Source organism: Drosophila persimilis, unplaced genomic scaffold, assembly GCF_003286085.1.
Source record: "Drosophila persimilis strain 14011-0111.01,24,50 unplaced genomic scaffold, DperRS2 tig00000000-arrow-pilon, whole genome shotgun sequence".
In the NCBI taxonomy this organism is placed as follows: domain Eukaryota; kingdom Metazoa; phylum Arthropoda; class Insecta; order Diptera; family Drosophilidae; genus Drosophila; species Drosophila persimilis.
The window spans coordinates 24,124,831-24,151,180 of record NW_020825288.1 but is presented as its reverse complement, the minus strand read 5'-3'; the positions used below and the strand labels follow the sequence as shown (position 1 = coordinate 24,151,180).

General features: G+C 44.6%; 1 protein-coding gene across 2 annotated transcripts; it reads right to left on the bottom strand.

Annotated features, from left to right (window-relative positions):
* Positions 1-1,904: 1,904 nt before the first annotated feature.
* LOC6591585 (steroid receptor seven-up, isoforms B/C) lies at positions 1,905-24,677 on the bottom strand. 2 transcript variants are annotated; one of them, XM_026993575.1, is made up of 5 exons: positions 23,509-24,668; positions 14,326-14,475; positions 9,498-10,049; positions 2,244-2,401; positions 1,905-2,059 (listed from the first exon to the last, which is right to left on the bottom strand). In XM_026993575.1, exons 1-5 carry the CDS (start codon positions 24,149-24,151, stop codon positions 1,943-1,945), a joined length of 1,620 nt encoding a protein of 539 aa, XP_026849376.1. In that variant the 5' UTR covers positions 24,152-24,668; the 3' UTR covers positions 1,905-1,942. The 2 variants fall into 2 exon arrangements, with proteins under 2 accessions (XP_026849376.1, XP_026849369.1); XM_026993568.1 differs by lacking the exons at positions 1,905-2,059; positions 2,244-2,401 and having other exon boundaries at positions 8,446-10,049; positions 23,509-24,677.
* Positions 24,678-26,350: the final 1,673 nt, after the last annotated feature.

The following is a 26,350-nucleotide window of genomic DNA, read 5'->3' as shown; positions in this document are numbered from 1 at the left end:
ATGCATATCATCGAATTTCCTTATCAGTAGATTTACATACATTAAATACTTCGGAATCACACTTAAAATTGTATTTACACGCGTTTACGTGATGCATTCAATAAGCAATTGTATTTATTTAATACTTAATTTGTATTATTTCATATTATTTACACATATTTTTTTTCTCTTTTTGTTGTTGTTCGATTTCCCCATTGATTTCCATTTATTAAATACGCAAATTAGCTTCCAGCAGCGATGACATTACTTTTTTGTTTCTATATACAAACTTTGGCTGGAAATAAAAATGATGTTTCAAAATAAATAAAAACGAAGTGGACATACAAAGTTCATTATAAACGCAAATTTTTTATTTATTACAAAATATAGAAAACTTTTCATACGTTTTTTTTACACATAAATAAATGAATGCTTAGGCTTACGCGAAAATATTGTGTTTAAAAAACTGAAACTTGCACTGAATTTTCTTTAAACAAAATTTGCTAAATTTTGGATATAAATTTAAACGAAATTATGCCACTCCCGCCGCCCTTAGAGAGCCGAGGGGAGAAACACGTACATTTTAAATTTTACTTAAAGTAAAAATAAAATTGCTAAAGCACGCTGTATAAAAAATTGCCACACATCAAAGTAATTTAAGAGCTAAGAAAATTTTTGGTATATTTCTGCAAACCACTGGGAGTAGAACATCTATATCTTTCTATATATATCTGTATCTGATAGTTGTATATAAATATATTAACTAACATACAGGTTGTTTTGTCTTTTTTTTTGATGAGAGGGGGAGATTTAAGGAGATTTCTCTTTTGTTTAACTTTTCTTTAAGTAGAACTCAGTGCCATTGAAATAATTTACACATTTTTTTGTATATAGAACCCCCGTTTTGAGAGGGGGCTCTTAACTTTAAAAGTTCTCCGGATATGGGTAATTATCTTGTAATATCTTCATTTTTTTGTTTTCTTTTGGGGTATTTTGGGGGATTTATGTACAAAAATACAACAAAAATTAAACAATTAGGCTACACGAATCTTCCATATCTTTTTTTTTACATTTTTTCTTGGTTTTTTTGGGTTGGGATTTTGGATTTTGGGTTTTTGGGTATCTACAAGATTGTGTTATAGCCCCATTTCTAGATGCATAAATAATTACACTACTTGACATCCACAATGAGAGGAACTTCGCTGATATCTATTAAATTTGGTGGCGATTGTTGCTGCTGCTGTTGCGGCTGATGTTGCATATGTTGCAAATGTTGCTGCGGGGTGGATGTGGCAGTCGTTGCTGCTGCGGCTGATGCTGCTATTGCTGTTGGCGTCGATGAGGCAGATGACAGTGAACCAGCAGCAGAGAGCTGATCATTGTTGCTGCTGCTGTTGCTGCCACCGCTAGTTGCCAGCAACATGCGCTGGTGATGTTGTTGCAGGCATTGATTTGCATTGACTGCCGCTGCAGCCATCATCATGGTAGCGGCATCGCAGTAATTAGACAGCATAGTTGTGGATGTTGCTGTGGCTGTTGCTGTTGCAGATGTTGCAGTTGCAGATGCTGGTGTCACATATGCAACATTCGACGAGGCCATATAATCGTTGTTGCTGTTGATGCTGTTGCTGCTGCCTGTGGCACTAAAGAAACTTGTGGCACTCATATGATTGCTGCCACTGCTGCCATTGCTATTGTTGCTGCTGTGGTAGTTGTTGATTTGCTGATTGCAAATGTTGTTGTTGCCGCCGCCGCTGTTGTTGCAATTGCTGTTGTTGCCCCCGCCGTATGTTGTAGCAGCAGCAACATTGCCATGCTGATCAACAACATTGTGGCTGCCACAGCCAGCAACGCCTCCGCCTCCGCCACCGCCACCGCCAATGCCTGGATTGATGTTGAGCGTTGCAGCCGCCACAGCTGCGGCCGATGATCAAGTTGTTGTCAATTGGCGCCACATCGTGTGTCACATCGAAGGCAGATATGGCCACGAGAAACTGTTGCCGCTCAAGAGCATGTCGCGTATCAGCGTTTCGATGGGCGTTTTTCCGACTAGACGCACAAAAAACAATTGCTCAATGACCTACACGAAAGAGAAACCAAAAAAAAGTACAGGGAATTAAAAAAAAATTTATACAAAAAATTTTAAAAAAATATTAGATGGAAGAGTACATTTATTCATGAGTCTGGATTAATTTTTGTTCTAATAGATTCAAATATTTTGAAAATTTTGCAGGAAATTGAAGAAAGCATAAATCTATACTTACTTGTGAGGAAACAGTTCGCAAAGAGGGTAATCTGAGCAGCAGCTTTCCGAATCTCGTTGGCTGGTTGGGATACTGCGTTCGACAGTACTCCTCTAGAGCGCATTGTGATTTTTCTTGCAGGGATTCAATGTGCGTCACATCGCTCAGGCCGCAGGCGTCTGCAACAAAGAATCAAAGAAGAAAAGGCTCCAATAAATATAGGGCACACTCCATTTGGTCTGCTATGCAAATACAATACATAATTGTGGCTTTCGATAGCTTGAAGTTTTTCCAATTCACCGAAACACAAACCGGCGTGCACGCCCATTATCTCCAGTTGAAAACACCACAGAACACCACACAATAACAGCCGCAACAATTCGATGACGAAACTGGCGGGGATTACATCATTTTCTTACTAGATTTATGTTTGAATTGAAAAACGGTCAACAACAACAGTTGGTTTAATTAAATTTTCAGAAAAATTAAACCATAAGACAACGCCCCGGGCCAACCTATTCCGGGGTTTCCTCTCTTGTCTGTTGGCCCATGGCATTTAATTACAGCCAAACCATAGATGTATTGCGCATACGCAGCGTGTGCCGTCGTTCGAGTGTTAATTGCGAGGCACCAAAAGTTTGACTATCAAGTGGCCGATGCTGCTGGAAAAACATCAGCCAAAACAAGAAGGGAAGGGTGGTTTCGAGACTCGAATCTTGAAATACTCTATCTAACGGTAGGTAGGTATTTGAAATCATCTTTCGATACTTATTAGGACTGACTGTTCCTTTAGAACATAAGTGCTATACAATAGTAATGTAAGTGAAAACGTAGTGTCATCGTCGATTCCCTTCTTCTTTCCAGATCGAAACCCTATCCAAAATCGTATTTCCCCTAAACAAAGTGTACAGCAAGACGGACAGAGCAGCATTGAGTTTAGCATTTTCTTCTATTTTCGTTACATGTATATATACAATATTCAGTGTTTGTCTGTTTGAAATTCAAATTAGACATCAGCACTTGTAAATTTGCATAGCTTTAAAGCATTTTAAATGGTTGTCATTGTGGTTGTTTTTGCTGTTAAGAATGGCGTTTCGAAATTGCATATGAAATTTTGTTTGCTTAATTAGTCACTGCACACACGAGGACTCCATTACGCAAAACCGAAAGACTGAAACTGAAAAACAAGCTAAAGACCCCGCGACCAACCAACTGATATATCATTTTGCAGCTGAACAACCGAACCGAACAGGCGGCTAATGATTTGGCCATTTGCCAGCCGATATCATCATGATTTGATGTCAGGCTCATATATCCGATGATTGCAGGGGCCGGCTGTCTTGGTTTCGGGTCTCACATTTGACTGCATGTCGTTAATGGCTCTGGCGTCGCATTGGTTGCACATAAACCGAAAAGCTGGCCATAAAAGACAAGTGTCAATTGAAAGGCAATACGGGGCAGGAAATCCAAAGTTTAAACAAGTCGCAGATTCAGTTATTCAGATAAACGCGTGGTTACCTTTTTAGATTTAAGCTATCATATAAATTTCATGCTCTAAGCTGCAACAAAACTGAGGTCTAGAAGAATCAGACCTCCTCCAGTTCAGAGTCAGTCTGTAACTCTTAAAGTATCAAAGGAGCAGAGTCATTTTTAGCCCCCACACAATGCGCGTAAATCAAGTTAAATGATTTGTCGCCTAAGGCAAAACACAACAGAAATTCAATTAGCCATTATTAACCATTCCATTTCATAAACAACAAGCAACCATGAAGTCAAACAAACGAAGGAAACAGAGGTACTCGTAATCGTGAAGCTCAAGTCTCAACGATACGATGGCGATACAAATTAGACATGGTCAGTCTTCCAGAGCAGAGAGCCTCGAACGAATCACTTCATTGGCCATGGCCATAATTGTCAATTGACTTTCCATTAGCCTGGGACGGATCGGGATTGGAGTCTCTTCCAGTGTCTGCACCCAAATAGAAAATCATAAAGCCAAAACAACAATAGAGGGAGTCTCGGCGGAGGCACACAAAATTTTAGTTTCATTGAAATGCAGCAGAGATGATGATGCTGGCTGGATATTGGTTGGAGGATGGAGAAGTCCCAGGAGAAGAAGGCTGGGACTGGGACTGGGACAGCGGAGGAGTTGCATGCTTAAAGTGAAAGACATTCCACTTCCAGGTCTTTGGGGCCGAAAAGAAATGCAGGCACAGAGTCGAGCGGAGCTTTCTCGAGGGGTCTCGCCTTGTCTTTGACTTTGATTTTTATGCTCTTTTACAGGGTATTATGAGTTTGAGGAGATGCTTGAAATCTAGCAGGCGGAAGTGTCCAGTGCAGCACTTTTAAAAGTGCCGTTTATCTGTTTTGTATGCAATATTTTTCTGACTGTGTATATGTCGGAATCAACTATATCGGATCTCTATACTGTTCTATATCGACATGGAAAAGAACTTCTATGGTTCTTTAAATAACCAAAAACCAGCAGTATTTCCATGAGTCTCTTTTAAGTTTTCAATCCAAGGTACATATATTTAACATTAGATTGATTTTCGTGGGTATTTGATGCTTCGACCCCCCAAAGCTGTGGTTTTCTGTCTTTTTCCTCTTGGCTCTCGCTGTGGCTGTGGCTCTCTACCTTCGACTCCGGAGTCTTTGTTAAACCGTTTTCCTGCCTTGTAGTTATGTACCCTACGAGTTTTTTGGCTTCGATTTGTATTTGGTTTTTGGTTTTGGGCTTTGGTTTTCGGGTTTCGACTCGTCGCAGTCACTAACTCAGCAGCGCGGACGCAGACGGTGATATATAGGGGAGGGGAGGGAGGCAGAGATCGTGACCGCGTGTTTTAAATGCATAATGACCGTAAAGTAGTTGGACCAAGCCACCAGACGACTCTACATATCGGAAAAGCATACAGCCACACAGGCACAAGGATGGTATGGGAGGGGGAAACGACGCTGTTTAACAAAATTATGAATTGCTGCATTATATTTTATTAGATTTTGTGTTCTTTATGGCGGCACCAGTTCTGGCGGACCAAAAGTTCGTGTCTGGACCTGGCCTGGCCGCAGAAACAGTTATAGCTTTATTTAGTTTTAATAAGGATCGAGGGGTCATGTGGGGTCAACTGTGTAGAGACAAGCGAGCGAGGAGGCCTGCCCTCTATCAACGGCATCTAAATCTTGAGCAAACTTTGACTCCCAGACCAAAGCTAATATCGAAACGCGCCCTTAATGATTCTAATCAACGAGACCGTCTGCCTCTCGACTCAAACTGTTAATTACAAGAAGGGGAGCTCTATAGGCTCTATGCCACAAGGCACGTCTCTGGCAATTTTCAGGGAAAAAGTAGCGCAAGCGATCAATGAGCGCCACAAAACGATTTGAGCAGCCGCAGACACAGACACAGCCACAGCCAGATCCAGAGCCACATCCAAAATCGCAAGCACACAAAATGTTGGTCAAAAAGTGTGGCCAAGACATGAAAGCTACAACTCTTAACAACTGCAACAAACGACAGCAATCAGAAGGGGGGAAGACGGAGCCAGAGGCCGAGCCCTGGCCATGGAAGATGCACCATGGGTAACCATGCCACAGCCACAGCCACACAGCCATAGGATCAGAGCCACAGAAGACATGTCGTCAATGTGCTGCAGCAGCAGAAGATCTAGTAAGTCTATACCCGGTATTTTACTACCGCGATCGTGTCTCGTCTCCCACAATCTGCAAAGAAAGAGTCGAAAACGATGGGGACGACGACGCAGCGATTGATCGGCTGCAGTTTATGGACTCATGCAGCCAATTCAAATGCAATTGCGGCCTGCAACTCGGTCCCAGACCATGGGCACCAGCGCGCTGGTCGGGTCGGGTCGGTCCATGGGTCCACGAGTCCACGAACGAGCAAACTCCATGCCACACACGCCCCCTCATAGAGGAGATGATGGTGGAGAAGGAGGAGGGGCAGTGGCAGCGGCAGCGGCAGAGGCAGAGGCAGATGCAGAGCTTTGGCCTAGCGACACACACAGCGTTTTGTGGAAATTGTAAAAATTATTTTCATTGCAAGTTTTGGCCAAGGCCTGGACATGGTCCACTGGTCGGATCGGGTCGGGATTGGAGTTGGAGCTGTAGCTGGAGCTGGAGCTGGAGCTGCAGTTGGAGTTAGAGTTTGGCTTGTAAGTAAGCGACATAAACGAGTGTTGTATTAATGTTCATAATGTGGTATCGCGACGTCAATAAACGTCGCCACGAAAACAGTGGAAGAGAGGGGTCTAAGAGGAGGATCGGCTCGGATCAGTTTAGAGGAAAAAACAATTGCGACGTGCTCCTCGACAGCTGGTTGACATGACACGAGAAAGGAGTGCTGGCATAAAGGAGGGTGCACATGGGAGAGGTTCAGACCTCAGCCAAATTTCACTTTACTTGTAAAAATAGACTTTGAAAACTATTTTAGGTATCTTTGAACCTAGTTATATCAAGGTAATAGTTCGTTTTCTCATCTTTTCGATGAGGAAAATTGTGTAACTTTGGGGAAGATCGTAAAATCGTACAACGCTTAGTAGTTTTTGTGCCTCAGTACATCGATTCAGTGCGCGAAATGCTATAAAGTTTTGCATTTTTGGAATTTTTACCCGTAAAAACCTTAACTTAGAGATAAACTTATCTTAAACTTAACATAAACTTAACTTAGACTCAAAAAAAAGTTGTCTGTTCTTTCTATTTGCATACGAAACATCAATGATTTATTTATCACGTGGAACCTAAATATATATACTTATAATCTTAGGAAATATATTGTTTAAATATTCACATATTAGTGGCTGTGATTTATGTGTGTATGTGTGTGTGTGTGTGTTTGAGTGCGTGTTAGATGTGCATTTGTGTGTGCAATCCCAAAGTCCAGAGTTCTGTAGCCACGTGCGGATGAGATTAAATTTTGAGTCAAGCTTTTTGTTAAAAAAAACGAAATAAAAATGTGTAAAAATTAGTAATAAATAAATGAATGTGTGGAGAAAGGAAAACTGCAAATTTTGTTCAAATTATAGGTTTTTTAGCGATATAAAAATCAACCAAATTTAAAGCTTTCCATGTGCTGAAAGAAAAGGTGAATAAATAAAAGATAAATTAAAGCCTTTACCTGGGGATAATATTTGCTTGTCTCGAAAACTTAATCAGAGAGTGTTCATCACTTTAGGTTTTCGAGATAATAGATTGGTTATTTTTTGGTTAATTTTTGCTTTACCATTTGCCATTTTTGAGAAAAAGTTTTACAAGAGTAATTTTTTTTCAACTATTTAAAGCGTTAACGAATTTTAATCGTCGATATACTTTTCTAAAAATTGTTGGATCAATAATGAAAGTTCTACAAAGTTCATCCACAAAATTCGGGACCTTGTAGGACAATCGTTGTATATATTGTATATATTTTTTAAAGATTGATTTTCTTCTTCGTAAATTTTTAGATGAACTGATTCAAAAAGATACAAATTCTTCGAATATGTATTTGAAAATGTGGCTGTTGATTGTGTAATGATATTGATATACAAAACTTTTGGATGGTCAAAATATTTTTCTAGAAATTTCTATTGAAGTTTTGGATATAAATGTTTGACCATGATCAAATTATTTTAGTTTCAAATGCTTTAAATTCCAATAAAAGGTAGGAATAATCAAATTGTAGTTATTGAAACTAAAACTAGTTGATCATAGTGATTCATTAACGAATTTGAACTCAACATTAATTATGTCAAACTTCAATCTTGTATCATGAACAGATTTCACCATCAATCCGGATTGAAGATATGAAATAATTGCTTGAACTTTGATAAATTTGTTTTTTATAACATCTATGAGTATTTGTTCAAAAATATTATTGAAATATTTTGTTTACTTCAACGTCTATAACTCCCCACTTATTTGGGAGACAAATATTTGTACTTTGAAGTAGTCTTCAGGCTTAGCAGTTTTTCAAGATACCAATGTTAGAGTTAGGAATGTTAGTCAGGATATAATCATTGTTAGTGAATACTTTTAAAATTAGTCAACAAGCGATTTAAAAAATTAGTAACGAAATAAACGAGTAAAAACACAAGCCAGGATTAGATTTTTTGGTTTAACAGCAACAGCTTTATATATATTCTGAGGATTTTCTTTCTTCATTTTTACTCCAAACTTTCATCGATTCTTTGTATGCGTATTTTTGGCAATAACGATTCTAGGCTAAGGATTACGGCTATAATAATTTAGACTTAGTGTAAGGCAATAAATACTTAGACAGCGACTAAAGTAGCTTTAGATACACGTATGTGCTATACTAGCTATAGACATGGATACAGATACATTTACAGGTAGAGCTATACGACTGAGGCGGGATGAGATTCTAGCGACAAACAACGGCCTACAACTGCCATCTACTGCCCGCCAGGCTATAGGGAGAGTACCTATAGGTGGGACTACCGAAGGATCCGCTGCCATGGCCATGTGCCATACCCCCCACCCCCACCCCGAAGGGCGTGCTGTGATGGAACATATCGAAGGCCGATCCGAAGGGGGCACGCGGCGGCGTCTGATAGTGGAACATGGCAGCAGCCGCCGCCGCAGCGGACGACGTCTGATAGGCTCCACCCAGCGAAGAGGCGGCCGTGGTGGTGGCAGCCACCGAAGTGGGGATTGAAAGAGAGGAAGGAGCGGACACGGAGACGGGGGCTGCAACTGGGGCAGGGACGGGGGCCAGCGAAGTACTCAGCGGCGAGGCGGTTAGGTTGAGGGACGACGAACCGCTTTGCGATTGAGTAGGAAGCGAGGCGCCCAGACCGCTGCTGTTATTGTGGCCGGAAGAGTCCCCATTCGAGGTCGCACCCTGCGCCTGGGCATAGAGACTGGCCAGGAGATCCATCTCGGAGGCACTGGCAGTGGACTTGGCGCAGCTGCTGAAGGCACTGCCGGCGGATTGCACCACAGCCGCAGAGGAACAGATGGGAGAGGGTTTGCTCTCAGCCTGCAACTGCTGTTGCTGCTGCACCTGCTGCTGCTGCTGGTGCTGCTCCGCCTGCTGCACTGCAGCCTCAACGCCGGCCACACTCTTCATGAAAGCCGCCAAGTGGATGGGCGCCTGGGTGGGAGCCTGCGACTCCATCTCCTGGCGATTCAGCTCATCGAGATGGTCACGCACTATATTGAGGATATCGTCGTTGGTGGAGGAGCTCGACGGCTTTCCGAGCAGAGCTGAAACTTTCGTTAGCAGTGCGGGCACATCCTTGTAGAGGATGTCCAGCAACTTACCGGTGGTGAACAGAACGATCGCCTTGAGGCAGGAGTACTCGGCAGAGTCCACATGCAGCGCCTTCAGCTTCTCCACCTGCTCCTGGAAGATGCGTATGTGGTCCATGAAGGCCACCACCCGATCCGCTGCCATGGGAGAGGCGTGCAGACCCGCCGCCGCCAGCAGTGGTGCCACATGCAGTGGCATCGAGCACTGGCTGGCATTCAGCACAAACAGCTCCGACCAGACTAGGCGGAGCAGGGCCACCTGGTCGGTGACCTGCAGCTCGGGGAAGAAGGGTATATTCTTGGCCCATTCAACGGCGGAGAAGAGCAGCCTCGCGGCCAGCTCGCAGATATTGTCGATGCCCATAATGTTGTTCGGTTGCATGCACTGGCCGTAGCGGGACGTGGGATATGGCTCCGCTCGCAGCAGCAGCGAGATGTAGGAACTGAGGTACGAGTGACCATTGAAGCCGGCAATGCCCATGGGATCTCCATTGGCGATCTGGTACTGGCCATGCATGCCTGCCAGACCAGGCTGTGTGGGTGGTACGCGTCCCCGTTGAACAGCTGCAAAGAGAGATGATAAGACACCGGAAATTAGTTGATGTTTTGAATGATTTTTGGATGGAAAGAAGAGAGGAATCTATACGCTACACTTTTAACTAATTTTAAAAACTGCCTAAGGCTCTATAGGTACTCTATAGATACCCCTAGGTAGGGACTATCCCTTTTGTTGGGCTTATTTTGACCGCCACATCACACTCCGCACAATGAAGCGCATTCAGATCTGTTGGCAAAGCTGCCACAGCGCACAATGGGGCACAATATCAGGCCACCTCAATCTCTCAATCTCTGACGCATCTCTGGCGCACACAGATCTGCGTCGTTGTGTGGTGTTGTGTGTGCCTTTTGTCCCAAGACCAAGACAACGCCATAAGATACTTTTCGCTGCTCTCTGTGGCATGGCATTACTACCCCCCAAAAAACTCGAAGCAAAATCGGAACCGAACCCTAACCCTGAGTCGCTTTCAACCCCATTGCTGGGTGTTGTCGCAACTGCTTAGATATGCAAATTGAACTAAATACTTTCAACGCATCTTTAAGATACGTATGTCCCGGGCAGTAGATCTTTCAAGCAGAAGTAGGGAAGAGTTGTGCAGATTTCGCAAAATGAAATGTGGACAGGTTTTCTTTTCTTTCCTTTTTGTTGCAGTGAAAAGTAGATATATGTAGGTAGAGATATAGTATATACACGTTTAAACAATATAATTAACAATGTAAATGCTCAACAACAAAGCAACTAAATGGAAAGTGAAAGGCCTTTTGAACTCGAGGCCGGAAACGGAATTTCCCCGCAGAGACAGAGACATTGACATGTACATGGACTTGGACTTGGGGATTGGGCATTGAGCACTGAGCATTGAGGATGGGCCTGCTGTCTGCTGCCTTCTGTTTTCTGTATATATGGGATATACATATGACCATGGGATGTGCAAAAGTTAAGTTAAGCCACTTGGACACGCTCTCTCGAGTGACATGTAAGCGGAAACTTGAGCACGTGCTGGCGTACTGGAGGATTCATTCATTAAGTAATCAGCGCCAGCGAAAAGAAAAGGGCAAGTCAGGGCCAAGGACCACAATCCCTTCGTGCGATGTTGCTTTCTTGGCTGCTGTAATCTGTGGCCTGATCTGCGGACCAAAAACCACAGGCTTAGCCATCGGTCTGCATCTCATTTCTTGCAGCCTTTGGCTTCTTGCATTATTCTTGCGGTCAGACAATATTTTCCCAGGCGCATAAATAAGATACTGGACACTCCAACCGGTTTATGGTTCGCTTTCTGCCCATAGATCACCCAGTGAATGGGACTAGGAGTAGGAAATGGCCTTATGGAATCCTCTCGCCCTGCACAATTACGCAAATGTATTCTGTAAATAACTGTCTCTCGCAATCTCCCCTGGCCGGACACCGGACAGTGGTCAAAGAACTGGTTCCGAGCGGTCAGTGGCACAGAGCAACCCTTAGCTTAATTGCTTCGGTAAAGCAATAAACAAACACCTTTCTAGCGGACCCCGAGCCAAAAGGGATTTCCAGATCATGTGTGTGCCGGACTGACCAAAAGTGCTTTCGCTTTTCAGATCAAGGAAATCAGTCGACAAAAGACGTTACGTTACGTTACGTTAGGCTTCCAGGTAGAGACAGAGTTTCAGGCTCCTTTTCCAGCTGTGCAATGTAGTACGTACAATGAGAGCTTCGCTTCGATCAATAATAATGTTTTTGCCATTGCTTTGTCTTAAGGCCCCAAGGCTTTGATTTCGCTGCCCAGATTGTGTCTCTCCCTCTCTTGGAGCTCTAGGTGTGCCTAGGATGTGTGTCTGTTGTCTATCGTATAAAGGTGTGGAGTGGTTGCTGTTGCTTTTGCCTTGGCTGTTTTGCTAAGGTGTAAACAAACCTTTGTTTGACCCACTTTCCTAACCAGCAAAGTCTCTCTCGTACTAAGCCCGCGATCTCTGGCCATTGTCTCTGGCCGAGAAATGCGTTCGAACCAAGCCCCGTATGCAGGTGTTGTGTTTGGAATTCCATTCGGGGTCAAAGTGTAGACCAGAGTTCAATATTTTGGAATGCTGCACGCAGCGAAAAAACCTCCCTTTAAAGATCATATCCGCATTCCTATACGATCCCAATCCCTTTAACGAAAAATTCCTTTAAAAATTTAAATAAATCCCGTAAAATTTGCTTCCCCTAACAGAAACTCGTTTTTTTTCGATTAAAAAATTATAGTAAAAATATCTGTGACCAGTTCTTGCTGCTTCCCTCCTCTGAAAGTCCAGACCCCCTCTTCCCTTGACCAATTGACACTGGAATTTAATTAGAGCGACCCGGAACACAGATTTCATGTTGATTCTTTCAGGTTTCGGCTTTTTGTATGCCAAAACCCGTACAATTTCTTGACCCAGGGTCATTCCAGGCACCACCTTTGTCCCGCTTTACGGCTAAAGTACTGACCCCCCACCCCCCGAATCACCCCACCTCGCATAAAGAGGGCAAAAACGACAAAAATATTCTATGCAGAAATGAGATTTTCCCACGATTTTTCAGCTCTGATTGTAAGGTGAGGAGCAGGAGCGGGGACTCGTTTTACGCAGAACTTGTCATTACATTGAGGAAATGTGTGACTCAACTCAAGGCGAATCCCTCTCCTGGCCACAGTAAAAAGGTGTTGAACTCTTTTGAGTTTTATTAGCAGTGGGACAAGTAGGGGATCTGGTAGCGGACAAGAGGACAAGCGGACAAGCGGAGTGGAGTCGCGAGAAGTGAGGAAATAATCGGAATTAATGGGGCTTCAACAACAGGTAGCTCTGTAGCTTGGACCTGGGGGTTCAGACTGTGTCATTAGCCAAAAACTTGTCTCGCGGCTCGAACAAACATTGGGTTAGGTAAATTTGAAATGCTATAGCAATAGCCATAGCCATAGCCATAGCCCCTCTTAGCCGTGGCTTAGTCGGGGACTAAGTAAATGTTTATATTCATTTAATTACAAGTGCATTGAGAGGACAGGCCAGGCATCGATGCTGTTGCTGTTGCTGTAGCTGCGGCTTTAGCTGCATTTTAATTGCCCATAGTCGCCATAAATTAACGATTTCGTTCTTAACCCAAATCGATGTATGACAGACAGAGATCCGTACAGTCTGTAGTCTCTAGCGTCGTCGGCTGCCGTTGGTTATTAGCATTTTGCGAAAAACCTGTCAATATTAGTGCAAATAATAACAGCTTAGCGTCCACTAACTGCAGTCTTGGGCTCTATCTCTCCCTGACAGACGTTAATTGTTAATGCTGACAAGTGTAACTGAACTGGCCATTGTCAGTCCAGTCTGCCAGTCTACCAGTCAGTCAGTCTCCCAGTCAGTCAGTCAATCAGTCAATCAGTGGAGCCGCTGCCTTTGGCAATCTCAGAGCCAGCGTTTGCCAGGAAAACAAGTCTCACCCAAGTATGCCAAATATTTGGCATGGCTTTGCTTACAAATTGGTTACATATTGGCCAGCAGTCGGCATTGATTAACTGATAGATTTTATGGATGTGGATAGTACAAGTCTGTCTCAGTGCATACGATTTAGACCTGTATCTTGAAGATATCTGCTCGTTGATGTAAAAAGATGTAAAGTGTAAACATGTTAAGCAGATAGAAAAACAAGTATTACTAAAGACACATAAAAACTCTATCAAATAACGAATTTAAGAGTATTTATAGCTCCGTTTGTGCCCCCGAAAGGCAGGCGCCTTCCTTTCTTGTTTAATTATGAACAAACGAGCGAACGAGTTTGCATTTGATCTCTGGGGTCAAAATGTTGCACTCGCCTGCCGGCCCGCCGGCCTGCCTAATTGTTATTTTCTATTACGGCCGTTTCTGGGTAAACCAATTTGTGGTGCGTGGATGATTGCCACACGAGAATGAGGCGGCGGCGGGTTTGGGGTGGTACCCCAGCCGAAGCAAAGTCGGCTGCTGCTCAGCTAGAGAGCCGCCTGATATTTGGCCTGATCCGATGTGATCCACATTCTTTGGCATAGTTCTTGGCACCCAAATAACTCAAACTGAACCGAAACGACACCCACCCCCATGTGACATTTAGTCATCGAGTCCGTCCGCCATCTGAAAGCTGTTCTACTTCCGTTCTGCCTCTAGTGTGCTGCCTCTGTTCTGTCGATCATTTAATTTATTTTGTTTGCCTCTGGGTTTGACTTTTAATTGACCCACAGGCAGGAATCTCTTTGTTCTAGATGTTCCCGCTGTAATACTTGCTATATATTTGTGCATGATCTATTAAGAGAGGGAGAGAGAGTCTTACCTTCGCGTCTCATGCCCATTTTGAGACACTTTTTCAATCGGCAATATTGACATTGATTGCGATGATGTTGATCTATGGGACAGTTTCGACTGCCGCGACACGAGTAGGTGAGATTGCGTCGCACAGAGCGTTTGAAGAATGATTTGCAGCCTGAAAAGAATGAAAAGATATGGCGAATATTAATAAGATACAGATACTTGTGGTTTCTCTTAGAGTGTACTCCCTCCGTCCAAGCCATGCCTCTGTTTTGCAGCAAGTTGTACAAATTCCATGGCACCCCAGGAGTACAAAGAATTGTTACCACTTGTAAAGCAAAGTGAGTTCCAGCCTCACTTCATGACAACAATCGCAGTGCCCAAGTCCCTGCCAGCTCCCTCCTGGCTCCTTTCGGTGATGCCCATGTCAATGGTCATGTTACACGTTTCATGGCTTAACGCCTCCCATAAAATTACCTTTAATGGCTTTCAATTAACAAAGTGTATCTTGGCCAGCCACGAAGATACTCGTACTGGTGCTTTGGCCCAGGCTGTGGAATCCGCACCGAAAGAAGGAAAACTGGCAGCCGCGGATGCCACGAATTTACTGTTAAGGGGCCAGACGGACACATCGGCCACGGCTCGTTTCGGCTAAGTGCTTCAGGACGGAGGCCCAAACCCAAGACAAAACCCTGGACCTAGCACTGAGGCTGGGACAGGGTCTGGGGTGTTGTTGCCAGTTAATGTCGCCGACGCGTATCTAAACATGTGTATCACTGGGGGCTCTCCTAGGCAGCATCTGCATCTGCATCTGAGTTTTCTGCATAAAGAGCTTAGGCCGAAAAGAGGATGGGGGGACCTAGCATTGTCTGGGCCTTTTGGCTCTGGGCCATACACCAAAAAAATTTCTCACAATAACTCAAAACAATGGCATATGCTCATAAAATTCGTTTTAAGCTGTAAAATCATCATCAAACAAAATATGTAAGCGCTGAGCGTTTATGCAGACTCGATCCCTGCCTCCCTGTAACGCCCTCCCCATCGCCCAGTCCCCCGCATCCCTCCCTCATATATAGCATACGATCACAGGCTATAAAAGATTTTTCAATGCTTTTTTTTCGTTGCCATTGCGATCGTGTGGCTTTCCAGCCTCCGACCGAAATGGGGGAAAACAAAACGTGGCCAGCAAATTGAAACTGATGGAAAGTTAAAGTCGATCGGTTAATGCGCTATAGGAAATGGATAAAGAGGGAGTACGGAAGTGGCAGAACGGGAAAAGGTAGCTAAAAGGTAGATTATTCGCTTTGAAGGGTTCAGAAGAAGAGCTTTGCTAATAGCTAAATCACCCCCTATGGTCGAATACCTCCCCCAAACATCATTTCGTAGATCATAGTCGCATCTCTGCCTTTCAGAGAGCATTCACTATTCTACACTCTCGAATACCTGCCTATAGCTTTGCTCTAGAGACCAACCCAAGACTCAGGCTCAGACAAACACATCTAGTAGATACTCCTCGAACACACATAGATACACCTGGGCACACACTCACACAGATACAACAGACCTACACACTTGAGGCTTTTACACCATATGATCTACGAATAACGATATTGTACCAAGTCACGATTTCTGCCAAAACGTACCGTTGCCTTTTTTTTCCTCGTCGTCTTCCTCTAGATGTGCCTCTGCCCTCACCCCCGCTACTGCCATCTTTCCCCTCCTTAACCCCCTGCTACCACCTCTTCTTTCCCCTGGTTAACCCCTTCTTAACCAATACTATCTTTTGCTTTGACTGCGCTTTTGCCTGTTGTTGGAAAGAGATACAGATGGACACACAGACAGACGGACAGACGGACAGACGGCCGGACAGACAGACGTTGCAGCCAGGTCGGTCTGTGTCTGTGCCTGAAAGAACTGTGCAACAGAGGCACACTGCCCATATGCGCCTATCGCGACTCTATCTAGAGCTGCAGCCGCCCCATCCCCATCCCCATCCCCAGTGGACGTTGCGATGCGATGCGATGCGAAAGATGCGCGCGTCGTCGTTATTGATGAAGATACGAGTACGAGTACGAGTACGAGTACAACGTAGCTTAGAGATACCGTAAACCAAAATTTAAGGCGGGGTAGGGATACCGTCATATCGTGTTATATCAATAACCGAAAAAGGGTGGATCGCCCCACGGAGAGAGAGAGAGAGACAGAGAGTGAGAGGCGACAACTGTGGGAAGTATCTGCCCTGATGGAAGCCCTTCCACTGCCTCCTCTATGGCTTCGACTGCAGCTTAAGCTTAAGACTTCTACTAACTTAAGTGGCTAGCTTTGGCTTAGTCTAGAGCTAAGCTTTGCGGTAGTTTCAATTACCGCTTCACCTAATTGCCAGAGGGTGGCAGAAGAGCACTCGTACGAGTGCTCGTATCGCGTGCGCTACGCGCCATAAAGCGTTCAATACAGTTACGAGGGGTTTTCCAAGAACTAAGCTAAGCTAAGCGTTTTATTAATTGAACTTCCTGAAACTGCAGCAGCAGCAGCAACAAAAATACTATCTTTAGATATGTAGACACGAGATGGTCTGCTTGCCGCTTGGCTGATCAATTTAAAGCGTTAAATTAGTTGGCTTTTGCAAACTCTAGTATCTCTATCTATCGCTGGAGAGAGTGTCTGTAACTTGGGTGAGAGTATATCTATATCTTTTGGCATACATATAGCTTCAATCAATTCAATTTTCTCAGCATTTGCGGTCAATGATCGCTGGGCTCAAAGAACTGCAATGCAAAGTCAGAGTCAGCGCCAGAGCCAGAGCCAGAGCCAGAGCCTTGACTTTGGCTCATTTTCTAATTACTAAAACACATACGACAGACAGAGAGAGAGAGCCATCATTAAGGTGCAATAATTAAATGTTGAAGCTTACATGGTGCAAGCAGCTAGTCCAAGTAATTAGCACACACCGCCACTCTGCAAGACTGCAAGACGGCAAGACTCCGCGGAGACTCCCAACCTCCAACTGCAGCTGGAACTGGAGGGAGTCCAGAGGCGGCTAGACAAAATATCTGGAGTACAACCGAAACATAATTACAGAGCCAGAGCCAGAGCCCCCGCCAGACAGACAGACACGAATCCCCACCATCATGCCACTCTTCTGTTGTACCAGTACGAAGTATCTACAAAATGCACTGATTATGAACGGGTCGTGGCAATCTGACGGCAAAAGAACACAAAAGAGCCGGAACAGGTGGCGGCCCCCCTCTGGGATTGATTGGGCAGGGTAGAGGCTCTAGGCCCCGGGTTATTACCCGATATAGGTCAACTGTAAATCCAATTGGCAAAACTGGGAAGCTCTTGGCAAAGTGTCCTCTTGCTGCCAAGAACTTTCCCCAATTGTTGGAACAACAAAAGAGTGCCACTTGGAGTTTTCATATGTCACAACGATCTACACGTTGCAAAAAGATACAAAAGCGACCAAAAGGAAAACGCCGACGAGCCCAGATAAGCGATTTAGCTTTGATTTAACTGATGCTATGTGAAGTTATGCGGCAAGCTCTATGCCCCAGCCGCAAACTGCAGATGGAGATGGAGACGGTGTCGGTGTCGGAGTCGGAGTCGAAGCAGGGTCTGCCCTGGTCATGTACTACGTACTACGTACAAGAGCTGTTCGGTGGTGTTCGGACCACAGAGCGACACATGGCGATAAGAGAGGTTATTGCTGCAGCACCGCCGTGTTGCTTGGCTTGTTGCACCATTAAAGAGTCTTGGCCAGGCCTCGGCTCAGCTCAGCTCAGCTCAGCTCAAACCTAGTCCCCAGTCTCTGGTCTCTCTCTCTGCGGGGCATGTCGTACCACGGATCGGTTCTAGCAAATGTTGCAAGTGCCACACAGCCACAACGGAGATGCACACAAAATAAAAACGTGCCAAGCAAAAGTTGCAGCCAACATTTCGCTGGGCCTGATCGATTAGACCAAGTTAGTTGAAAACGAAAATTGCGCATGAAGTGGCAGCCACAACCGAGACGACTCTCTGCCCCAGAGCCCCAGCAGTACCAGCAGCAGCAGCAACAGCAGCAGCAGCAACAGATCTCTAGAGAGCCAAAAGCTTAACATAATTAATTAAACCGTTACATTATAAAGCGGATCAAGTCGGTAGTTCACGATTTCCCTACTGCAGTCTCCCAGTCTTTCGGTCTTTTTCGGGCGCCCCTTTTTGCTGGAAATCGCATCGTGTCAGGATGAATTTTTTGCGCCTCATTTCCACAGAGGGATTTCCACTGGGGGAGAGACCTTCCACTGGATCTGGGTCTCTGTCTCCGTCTCCGTCTCAGTCTCAGTCTCGGTCTCAGTCGCAGTCTGAGTCTTAGTCTAGGGTCGGCTGCTGCTTTATTGGCTTGAACATTTCTTCTAAGTACAACGATTTGTACTACAAGCCAAGTTTTAATGATTACAATGTCTGCCGCTGCTGCGGCTGCTCCTTGCTGCCTTTTGCTGAACGCTGCTGCTTTTGTTGTTTCTGTTTCTTTGTTTTAACAATATCTGTACAATTAAGTTTTGTTTTTGGGTGATTTTCCTTTGGGCTGCTTGGATGGTTGGATTATTTTTAATGAAGGGTTCAGCTCTGGGCTCATTAATGTTGACACAACGTTGAGTAATCCCTCATACCCCACTCCCATTCCCACTCCCACTCCCCCTCCCAAAGGGATGGTGAAAGATTCTCTTCCTCTCCGCTTGTTTGTTTCTGTATCTTTGAGAGTGTTGCGAAATTGGGGAAATGGTTAATCTATAGATACGTATGCATATTCCCATCTCTCGGCTTGTGCAAAGTAGCACTTCTGTGGAGTCTTCTCTTCCATAAACCTCCTTCTTTCTGTGTTTTCTCTCTATAAATATGATTATTATGACATAATCGTTAACCCTCCTGCGATGCATTAACCCTCCCATATGTAATATTTATTTCCTTGCGGAACATAAAAATTTGTCAACATAAATATTGAGGCCATAAGTTACCCCATGCCACATGGCTCTCCGCAGAGACACACACACAAGCGCACACATGAGGGGCTGCTACCGAGTTGTAAATCAAGACCCAGAGACCAGACTGCAAATCGCACGGAAGTTATAAATGTTTATCAAAATGCGATTTATTTGATAAATGTTATGGCCAAGAAATTGACTCGATTCGGGGAGCAGCCTCCTTTGCTGCGTTTTTGTACTGAACCCCAAACTAAATGCAAATTTTTTAATACAAGCCTCGAATTTATTTTCCATTTCTTGCTAATTAATAAATAAGAAATCCGCTGGCTGCGGGCGTTACTTGCCTCCCAAAAAAACCAGGGAACGTCATAAATTGCAATCCTCCAGTGGGCGTTGTTAATTTTCTGGATTCGTATTTACTTTGTATCTTTTAATATTCGGCGAGAGAGAGAAAGACAGAGAGAGGGTTTCGAAAGAAGGAGGAGGAGGTCGGTATCACGGACAGCTAATTGATTTATGTTTTTCGCTTTTGTTAAATGCTTCAAGTCGAATGAATTTTCACAGGGAAACATGTATTTTAGAGCCGAGCGCCATTTAACAGATTGTCAAAAGGTGGAAAGTATCTTCTACTAATAATAAAAAAATATTTTGAAATCTGAATTCAAACAAAGAAGTTTGGAAAAAGATTATGCTTTAATGAGATATAATTTGGACAGTTTTCTCAAGTGATTTATCTGTGGATAAACCATATAGAAATCTCTTGTCATTGGATGAGTCAATGAACAGACCAAACGGATAAGCCCAGAAGTCAAAATTCTTTATTACATCTACATACATTAGTCTTGGAATTTTAGAAAATTTCAAGTTGCAAGTGGATTAAAATCGGTCTGAGGAAATGGGAATTTTCAATTCAAGACTTCTCCGCAAGTAATTTATTTACCCAACTCATAATGAAGTTAATTAAAAAGCCACACATGTTGAATGCAATTCTGCACAAAAGGAAGGAAAGGACAAGGAAACGATTGCCCCATCCGAAAGCGAAAGATACAAAGATACACGACAGAATGACCAAGCGATCTGCGACCTTCAGAACTTTTTGGATAACTGAAGGAAGTTACTCCTTAAAATTTGACTTTTATGGACGTCGAACGTGGGAAGCTATTTAAATGAGCATGCAGCTCAATGCGGAAAATGGGACAAATGGAGCAGAGGCAGCCACCGGAGTTGACAATCCGTATCTGGCGGATGCATTTCACACACACACACTATTTGTGGCAGCTAATGGGCCTCGGCTGGCGCTTAACAATTAGTTGTGATGGCAATTTCTTACAACTCTTTATGTTTTCTATATCAGAGCTGCACTTAATTTCAGCTGGAGCTACAGCTTTAGTTTAATTAATTGCAAACATGCCAAGATACTAAGATACTTTGTGGAGTCGCTGTTTTAATTCGCAAAATTTATTTGTCATTGTCATGAGCGGTAGATAAATTATGTTAATTCCACCTCTTGACATGGGTGCTGAGATAGTTTTCCTTGTTGCAATTTGAAATTCAATGGATTCGAGGGAAATGCTGGCCAAGAATTATGTATTTTTAATAATTTCCAAGATCTTTTCCCACTGCTGCTGCCACTGCTAGTGATTGATGATGCAGGATCCACGAAGAAATCTACACTTTTGGGCCACTAATAGCCATGACAAATGGCTAAATTAATAGGAGTCGGTAAGAGTTTGTACTCGTAGTCTGTGGGCCGCAGCGGATTCTTTTGGGCACATTAGAGCCATGTACTCATCATTAATATTATCAAGGCATTTTTATCAGCGCACATTTTTTTGAGACCCCGACCGAACCGAACCGAGCCGAACCGTGACTTTTGGAGCTGGCAAAAGGTTAGAAGGCACTTTGGAGCGCTGGCTGATGAGTGCAAAACGTTGGCGTATCTTCTGCCTAATTTCACCCGAGAAAGAGGAGTCTGCAACAGCTGTGTGGCAGAGAGTGTGGAATCAAACAAGTTGCCACCACAATGGGTTGAAGTTGAGGCAGAAGCAGAGGCAGAGGCAGAGTCTTTGGCAAGGAGCAGGCAGAAAGGCATGGCATGGCAGGGCATAACAGGGCGAGCGAACAGGAACAGGAACAGACAACACGCATAAGCTACAATTAATCTTGGGAGTACGGAGAGCTCTTTCTGAGGAGGGAGGGAGGGTGTCTTGGCATAAATTTCACATACTGAGCCGACAAGCTCTCTCGTGTGCCCTGAAACCTGGAAACTGGACAGCAAGACACACGGACAACGAACAACGGACAACGGACAACAGAGCGAGACAGCGAGACAGCGAGACAGATGGACAGCGAGACAGACGGACAAGTGAGCGCACATGGACGGAGCACGCACACAGACAGTCGCGAAACGGGTTGGTGCGGAGGTACTACCTATATCTTTTCTTTTCTAAAAAAGCAACAAAATGTATCTGCACCTTGAAGGACGAGGACGAGACCCGGGCACACTATGGGTTTGAGTTCACCTCCAAAGAAACCTCTTAGAAGCCCAGCAATGATATGAGCCCTGAGACGCGTATGCGCTTTCTATGCGCTTTATTATGATATTTTTTCTTTAGTTTTATTTTCATTTCGTACGAATAGAGGCCTGCCTTTGAGTGAAGCTGAAGCTCTGGCTGTAGCTGAGGTTGTCTGGCGATTGCATAGAACAAAATAGATTGCTATCGTGGCAACATCATCAGAGCCAACAGGCAGAGAGCGCAAGAGATGCGGGAGATACCCATGCACTACATACCGCAGCGAGACTTGGGGCAGGGACAGTGGAGCGGAGTGGAGTGGAGTGGAGTGCAGTGCAGTGGACGGGGTAAAAAACACCTTCAGAATGCAACGAGGCGGTCACAGATTGTTCTTGTTCTTGTGGGTTGCGCATGCGTACAAAATGCTCGGTGATTAATAATAATAGCAGCGCCTACAAAAGCCACAAAACACCCCGCCATACATACATAGAAGTATGCACAGTGGGTGCACTCAGAGAGGAGTACCAGTACCAGTACCTCTATCTGCTATCCGCTATCCGTGGCAAGCGGAATTGTATCTAAAGTATGTCTCTACCCACTGTATCTCTCTCTTGAGGCATTCATTTCTTCTGCTATGCTGCCAGAACATTTGAAGAGATACGATTATGACAAGTTCAACGTGAAGTTGCACTAAATGCCACCGCCGCAGTACGAGTATCTCCTCCCTCTGCCGCTCCCTCTCTTTGAATGCAGTTCCCTCGAAGTATCTCTATCTCTGGGAGAGACAATAAAAAGGTGGGCGCATCATTTAGCAGCCGCCGCCGCAGCCGCCGCACAATTTGCATGTTTGCACAACAATTGTGTTTGGCTTAGGACAAAGCACGGACCGTATTTTATTTAGATAATAATTTTTATCTGACGATAAGCTGGAACGTTGAGGCTCTGGCGGTTCAGTGTGTGCCCGGGTCGCCTAGGGGGCCATCTCCCTTGCGAGTGTATAAAATTTCGTATCTCAAGAGCTGCTCTCCTCTCTCTCTCTCTCTCTCTCTCTCTCTCTCTCTCTCTGACTAAGTGTAACGGTAAAGGCTGACCAGAGATCCGCAGGTTTCTGGGAAAATATCTCAATATATTTCGGAATGGTAGTAACGTATCTTTAATGCTGTATAATCTCAGCTGATAGTTAACTCTTGGGCGTAATTATAACTCTAAGCCGAAGATACAAATGTATCTTTCATGCCATAAACGTATCTTTTGGCTCGTAAATGTACCTCTACAGGATTTCGAGGCCTTGTGCTGCACTTTGGCTCGCTTGGCCACTTCCCAGGCAAAGAAAAAGATAAATTCCAGCTGTGCTCCCGCCAAAAGATTTGCATGCCATAGAAGATACACACACCAACACCCACATCCACATCCACATCCATCGGACTGCAGAGAAGATCTTCCGCAGTGGCCCTCCCTCTGTCTCTGGTGGATTTTTACTGCCGACTCATCAAACTGCCATAATTCACCGAAAACTGTCAAAAATCAGCGGCTGGCAGGCACGCTTTTGTGTTACCTTTCTATTACGAAAAACTGCGATACGATGCCAATTTCTGTTTGGTCATCATCAACCGAGAGATACTCCTTATAGTCCGTACTCCGTGCAGCGTGCACCGTACAAGTCGAAATCAATTGACCCCCAAACAATGGATAAAGATACATCCGCAGATGATCATGATGATGATGAGTACTCACCTTCACAGGTAAATTGTCCGTAGTGCTTGCCGGAGCTCTTGTCGCCGCACACAACGCACTCGATGTTCTGCTTAGAGTCGATCTGGGAGCCACTGTTGCTGCTCTGCGAGTGGGAGCTGTTGGCCTGGGAACTGGGAGTGGTGCTGCCGCCTCCGCCGCCACTGCCCCCACCCCCTCCTCCACCGCAGCTGGCGGGCTGGCCCTTGATGATGGGCAGCATATCGGTGCCATGGCCCGACTGCACGCCACTGGAATGATGGCCCGACGAGGAGCCTCCGTTGGCGCTGGGCAGGCTGGAGAGATCCTCCTTGATGCCGTGATGGGAGCTTTGGTTGTGGTTCGCCGTGGATGAGGACAGGCCGGAGAGATCCTGCTTGATCACCGCCGACTGTTGGCTGGCCACGCTGCTGGGTGTGGTCCCACCGCCGCCAGTGCTGGTGCCGGTGGTGCCGGCCAGCGAACCGCCCGGACCCGCGGATGTGGCATGGAGGTGGCTGCCCAGATTGGGGTCGTGCCAGGGCGTATGTGGCGGCACGCCCAGCCCCATCGACCGGGACAGTCCCAGATCGAAGGCCGAGAGCTCGGCTCCGGACTGGGGCCGCGGATTGAAGAAACCGGGAGCCGTGGACGGGGAGGCGCACATGACGCCGCCGCCGTACACGCTCAGGGAATTGTGCGTAATAATTTTGGCGGCCGGATCGGAACACGTGGGATAATTGCTGGAATACACTTTGCACGCACTCTCTCGCACGACACGACGATCGGATCGATTCGGTTTGAAATCTCTCTTTGAATTTATATTTTATTTGAATTTTCGTTTAATTTCCTTTGGGCGGGAAATATTATCTGCAGCTCGTTTCGAATACAAATATTTTTGTAAATTTATTTCAGATTTCTGTGATTATATTCTTCGAACATTTTTCACGCTTCACTCATTTGACACTTGGTGGTTTTTCCTATAATTATAATGATTTTCTTTTTGATTTTTTCCTCTCGCGGTGGCACACACGAAGTAATACGAATTTAGAAAAGTGCTGAACTTTAAAGATTCATCTCTCAAGTACTTTTTCCACTAGTGTATTTCGGTATCTTCGATGGAAATGCGCGTCATGCGGAGCAGCAAAATCTCAGTCAGCCTAGCCTGACTGGCAAAACATTTGTGGCAAAAGGTACACGACCCGACCCGACTCGACTCGACCGTTTCGACCTAACGACACATCACACAAATCTCTCTCATTCCACACCACCATACAGATACCCGCGCACTATTGCCGCTCTTGTTGCACTCTCGCCTTTGCAATGGCACGGCGCCAGTTGAGTGGAAATCTCCGCTCTCGGTCGCACTCGCACTGTGTGCTCCGGGCTGCTCTCTGGTGGCGGGGCAAGACCTTCAACGCGTTTGGCTGATTTGCCACCACACCACCACCAGCATACCATACCAATGCTCTCCACACTACCACTACCACCACTACCACCACTACCACTACAGCACCACCACCGGGTGTTGTACTCTGGTATGGTATGGGGCTCTCTCGTTCGTCTTTCGTTGAGTGCAAAACGCTCAGAGCACAGCAGAGCACACAGCGGGTTCCAACAAGAAAGAACTCGTTTGCCTCTGGTTCGGTATCTGGTATCTGTATTTCTGTTTCTGTTTCTGCTTCTGCTTCCTCTCTGCTTATTAGTCTGCTGGTGTTGTTGTTGTTTGACGCATCTGTTAGATACTCGTACTTTACCGTTAAGGTTCTTTATCTTCTGCTCCTCTGTGTTGTTCTTCTATACATCCAACTTTTTGTTAACTTTAAAATGAAACGCAGTCTCCTCCCCGAAATTTACTTTTGAATCTTCCGAGAAGTTCTTTCCTCTCTGGTTGGTTGGCTTTAAGTGTGTTCTACTTTTTGCCACAAGTTCTGGTAGGTGCTTTATGTGGATTTTCTTATCTGCTTAGAAGAGTTTTGCATAGGAATAATGGCCGATATGTTTGCCTTAAAGCTACATTTCTATTGGTTGCTAAGCGAAAGGAAACTGAGATAAGTTTCGGGTACAAAGATAGTGGGATTATAGATGATGGACGATAGGATGTAGATGGGTTTATATAACCAAGAGAAGCTAGGTTGGTTTACGACTTGAATGTCCTTGAAATGCAGGGAGCTTCTATTGGACAGGCCCTATATATTCTGTTGCACGTGTTCCCCAGTTAGAATTATTCCAACTTTTATGGCAATGAAATGTGATCTTTTTTGATCAACCATATACCTCCATTGGCAGATAAATCGTATTCGATTTAATGATCCTATATTTCAATCTGATATTAAGTGCTGCAATATAACTAATGCAAGACAAATTTTTATTGGGTTACTATAGTAGTTTTAGATCTTTGTTCAATTAATTATCAGAATGTACATATATATATTTTCAATGTCCACCTGCTTCCGTGGAATATCTTTAAGATCCCCTGATTTTATGACATATTTGAAATGCTAATTTTTCATACAGAATATGCATACAAGTTCCATTTACTTAGCTTTGGATAACATTCAATTAAATGGGTATTAAAAAGAGATAAAACTGTGTTTATAGACAGTAACTATTCCGCTCTTTCCTCCGTTCAAAGCTATATGTAACATAATTTAGTAGTGCCCTCAATCCAGCTATAACTAGAACCAATTGCAGAAACGTATTATTAACGCTCAATGTACCCCTGGAGGGTGACCCCGAATAGAACTTTACGACTGAAGCCCATTGACTGTCGTAATATAATTATAATATTTCTTGGCTAATTGGATCAGGCCCCCACCGACTCCCCTTCTTTGGGCCCTGCCTTCGTGTCTGGGGGAAGTACGCG

Bases quoted from the DNA above. Each gene is read 5' to 3' on its own strand.
- LOC6591585 (XM_026993568.1), bottom strand. From the start codon at position 24,151: ATGTGCGCCTCCCCGTCCACGGCTCCCGGTTTCTTCAATCCGCGGCCC. The intron at 14,476-23,508 runs GTGAGTACTCAT...CATTCTTTTCAG, and splicing joins CGGACAATTTACCTGTGAAG to GCTGCAAATCATTCTTCAAA. The intron at 10,050-14,325 runs GTAAGACTCTCT...CTCTCTTTGCAG, and splicing joins AATGGGCATGAGACGCGAAG to CTGTTCAACGGGGACGCGTA.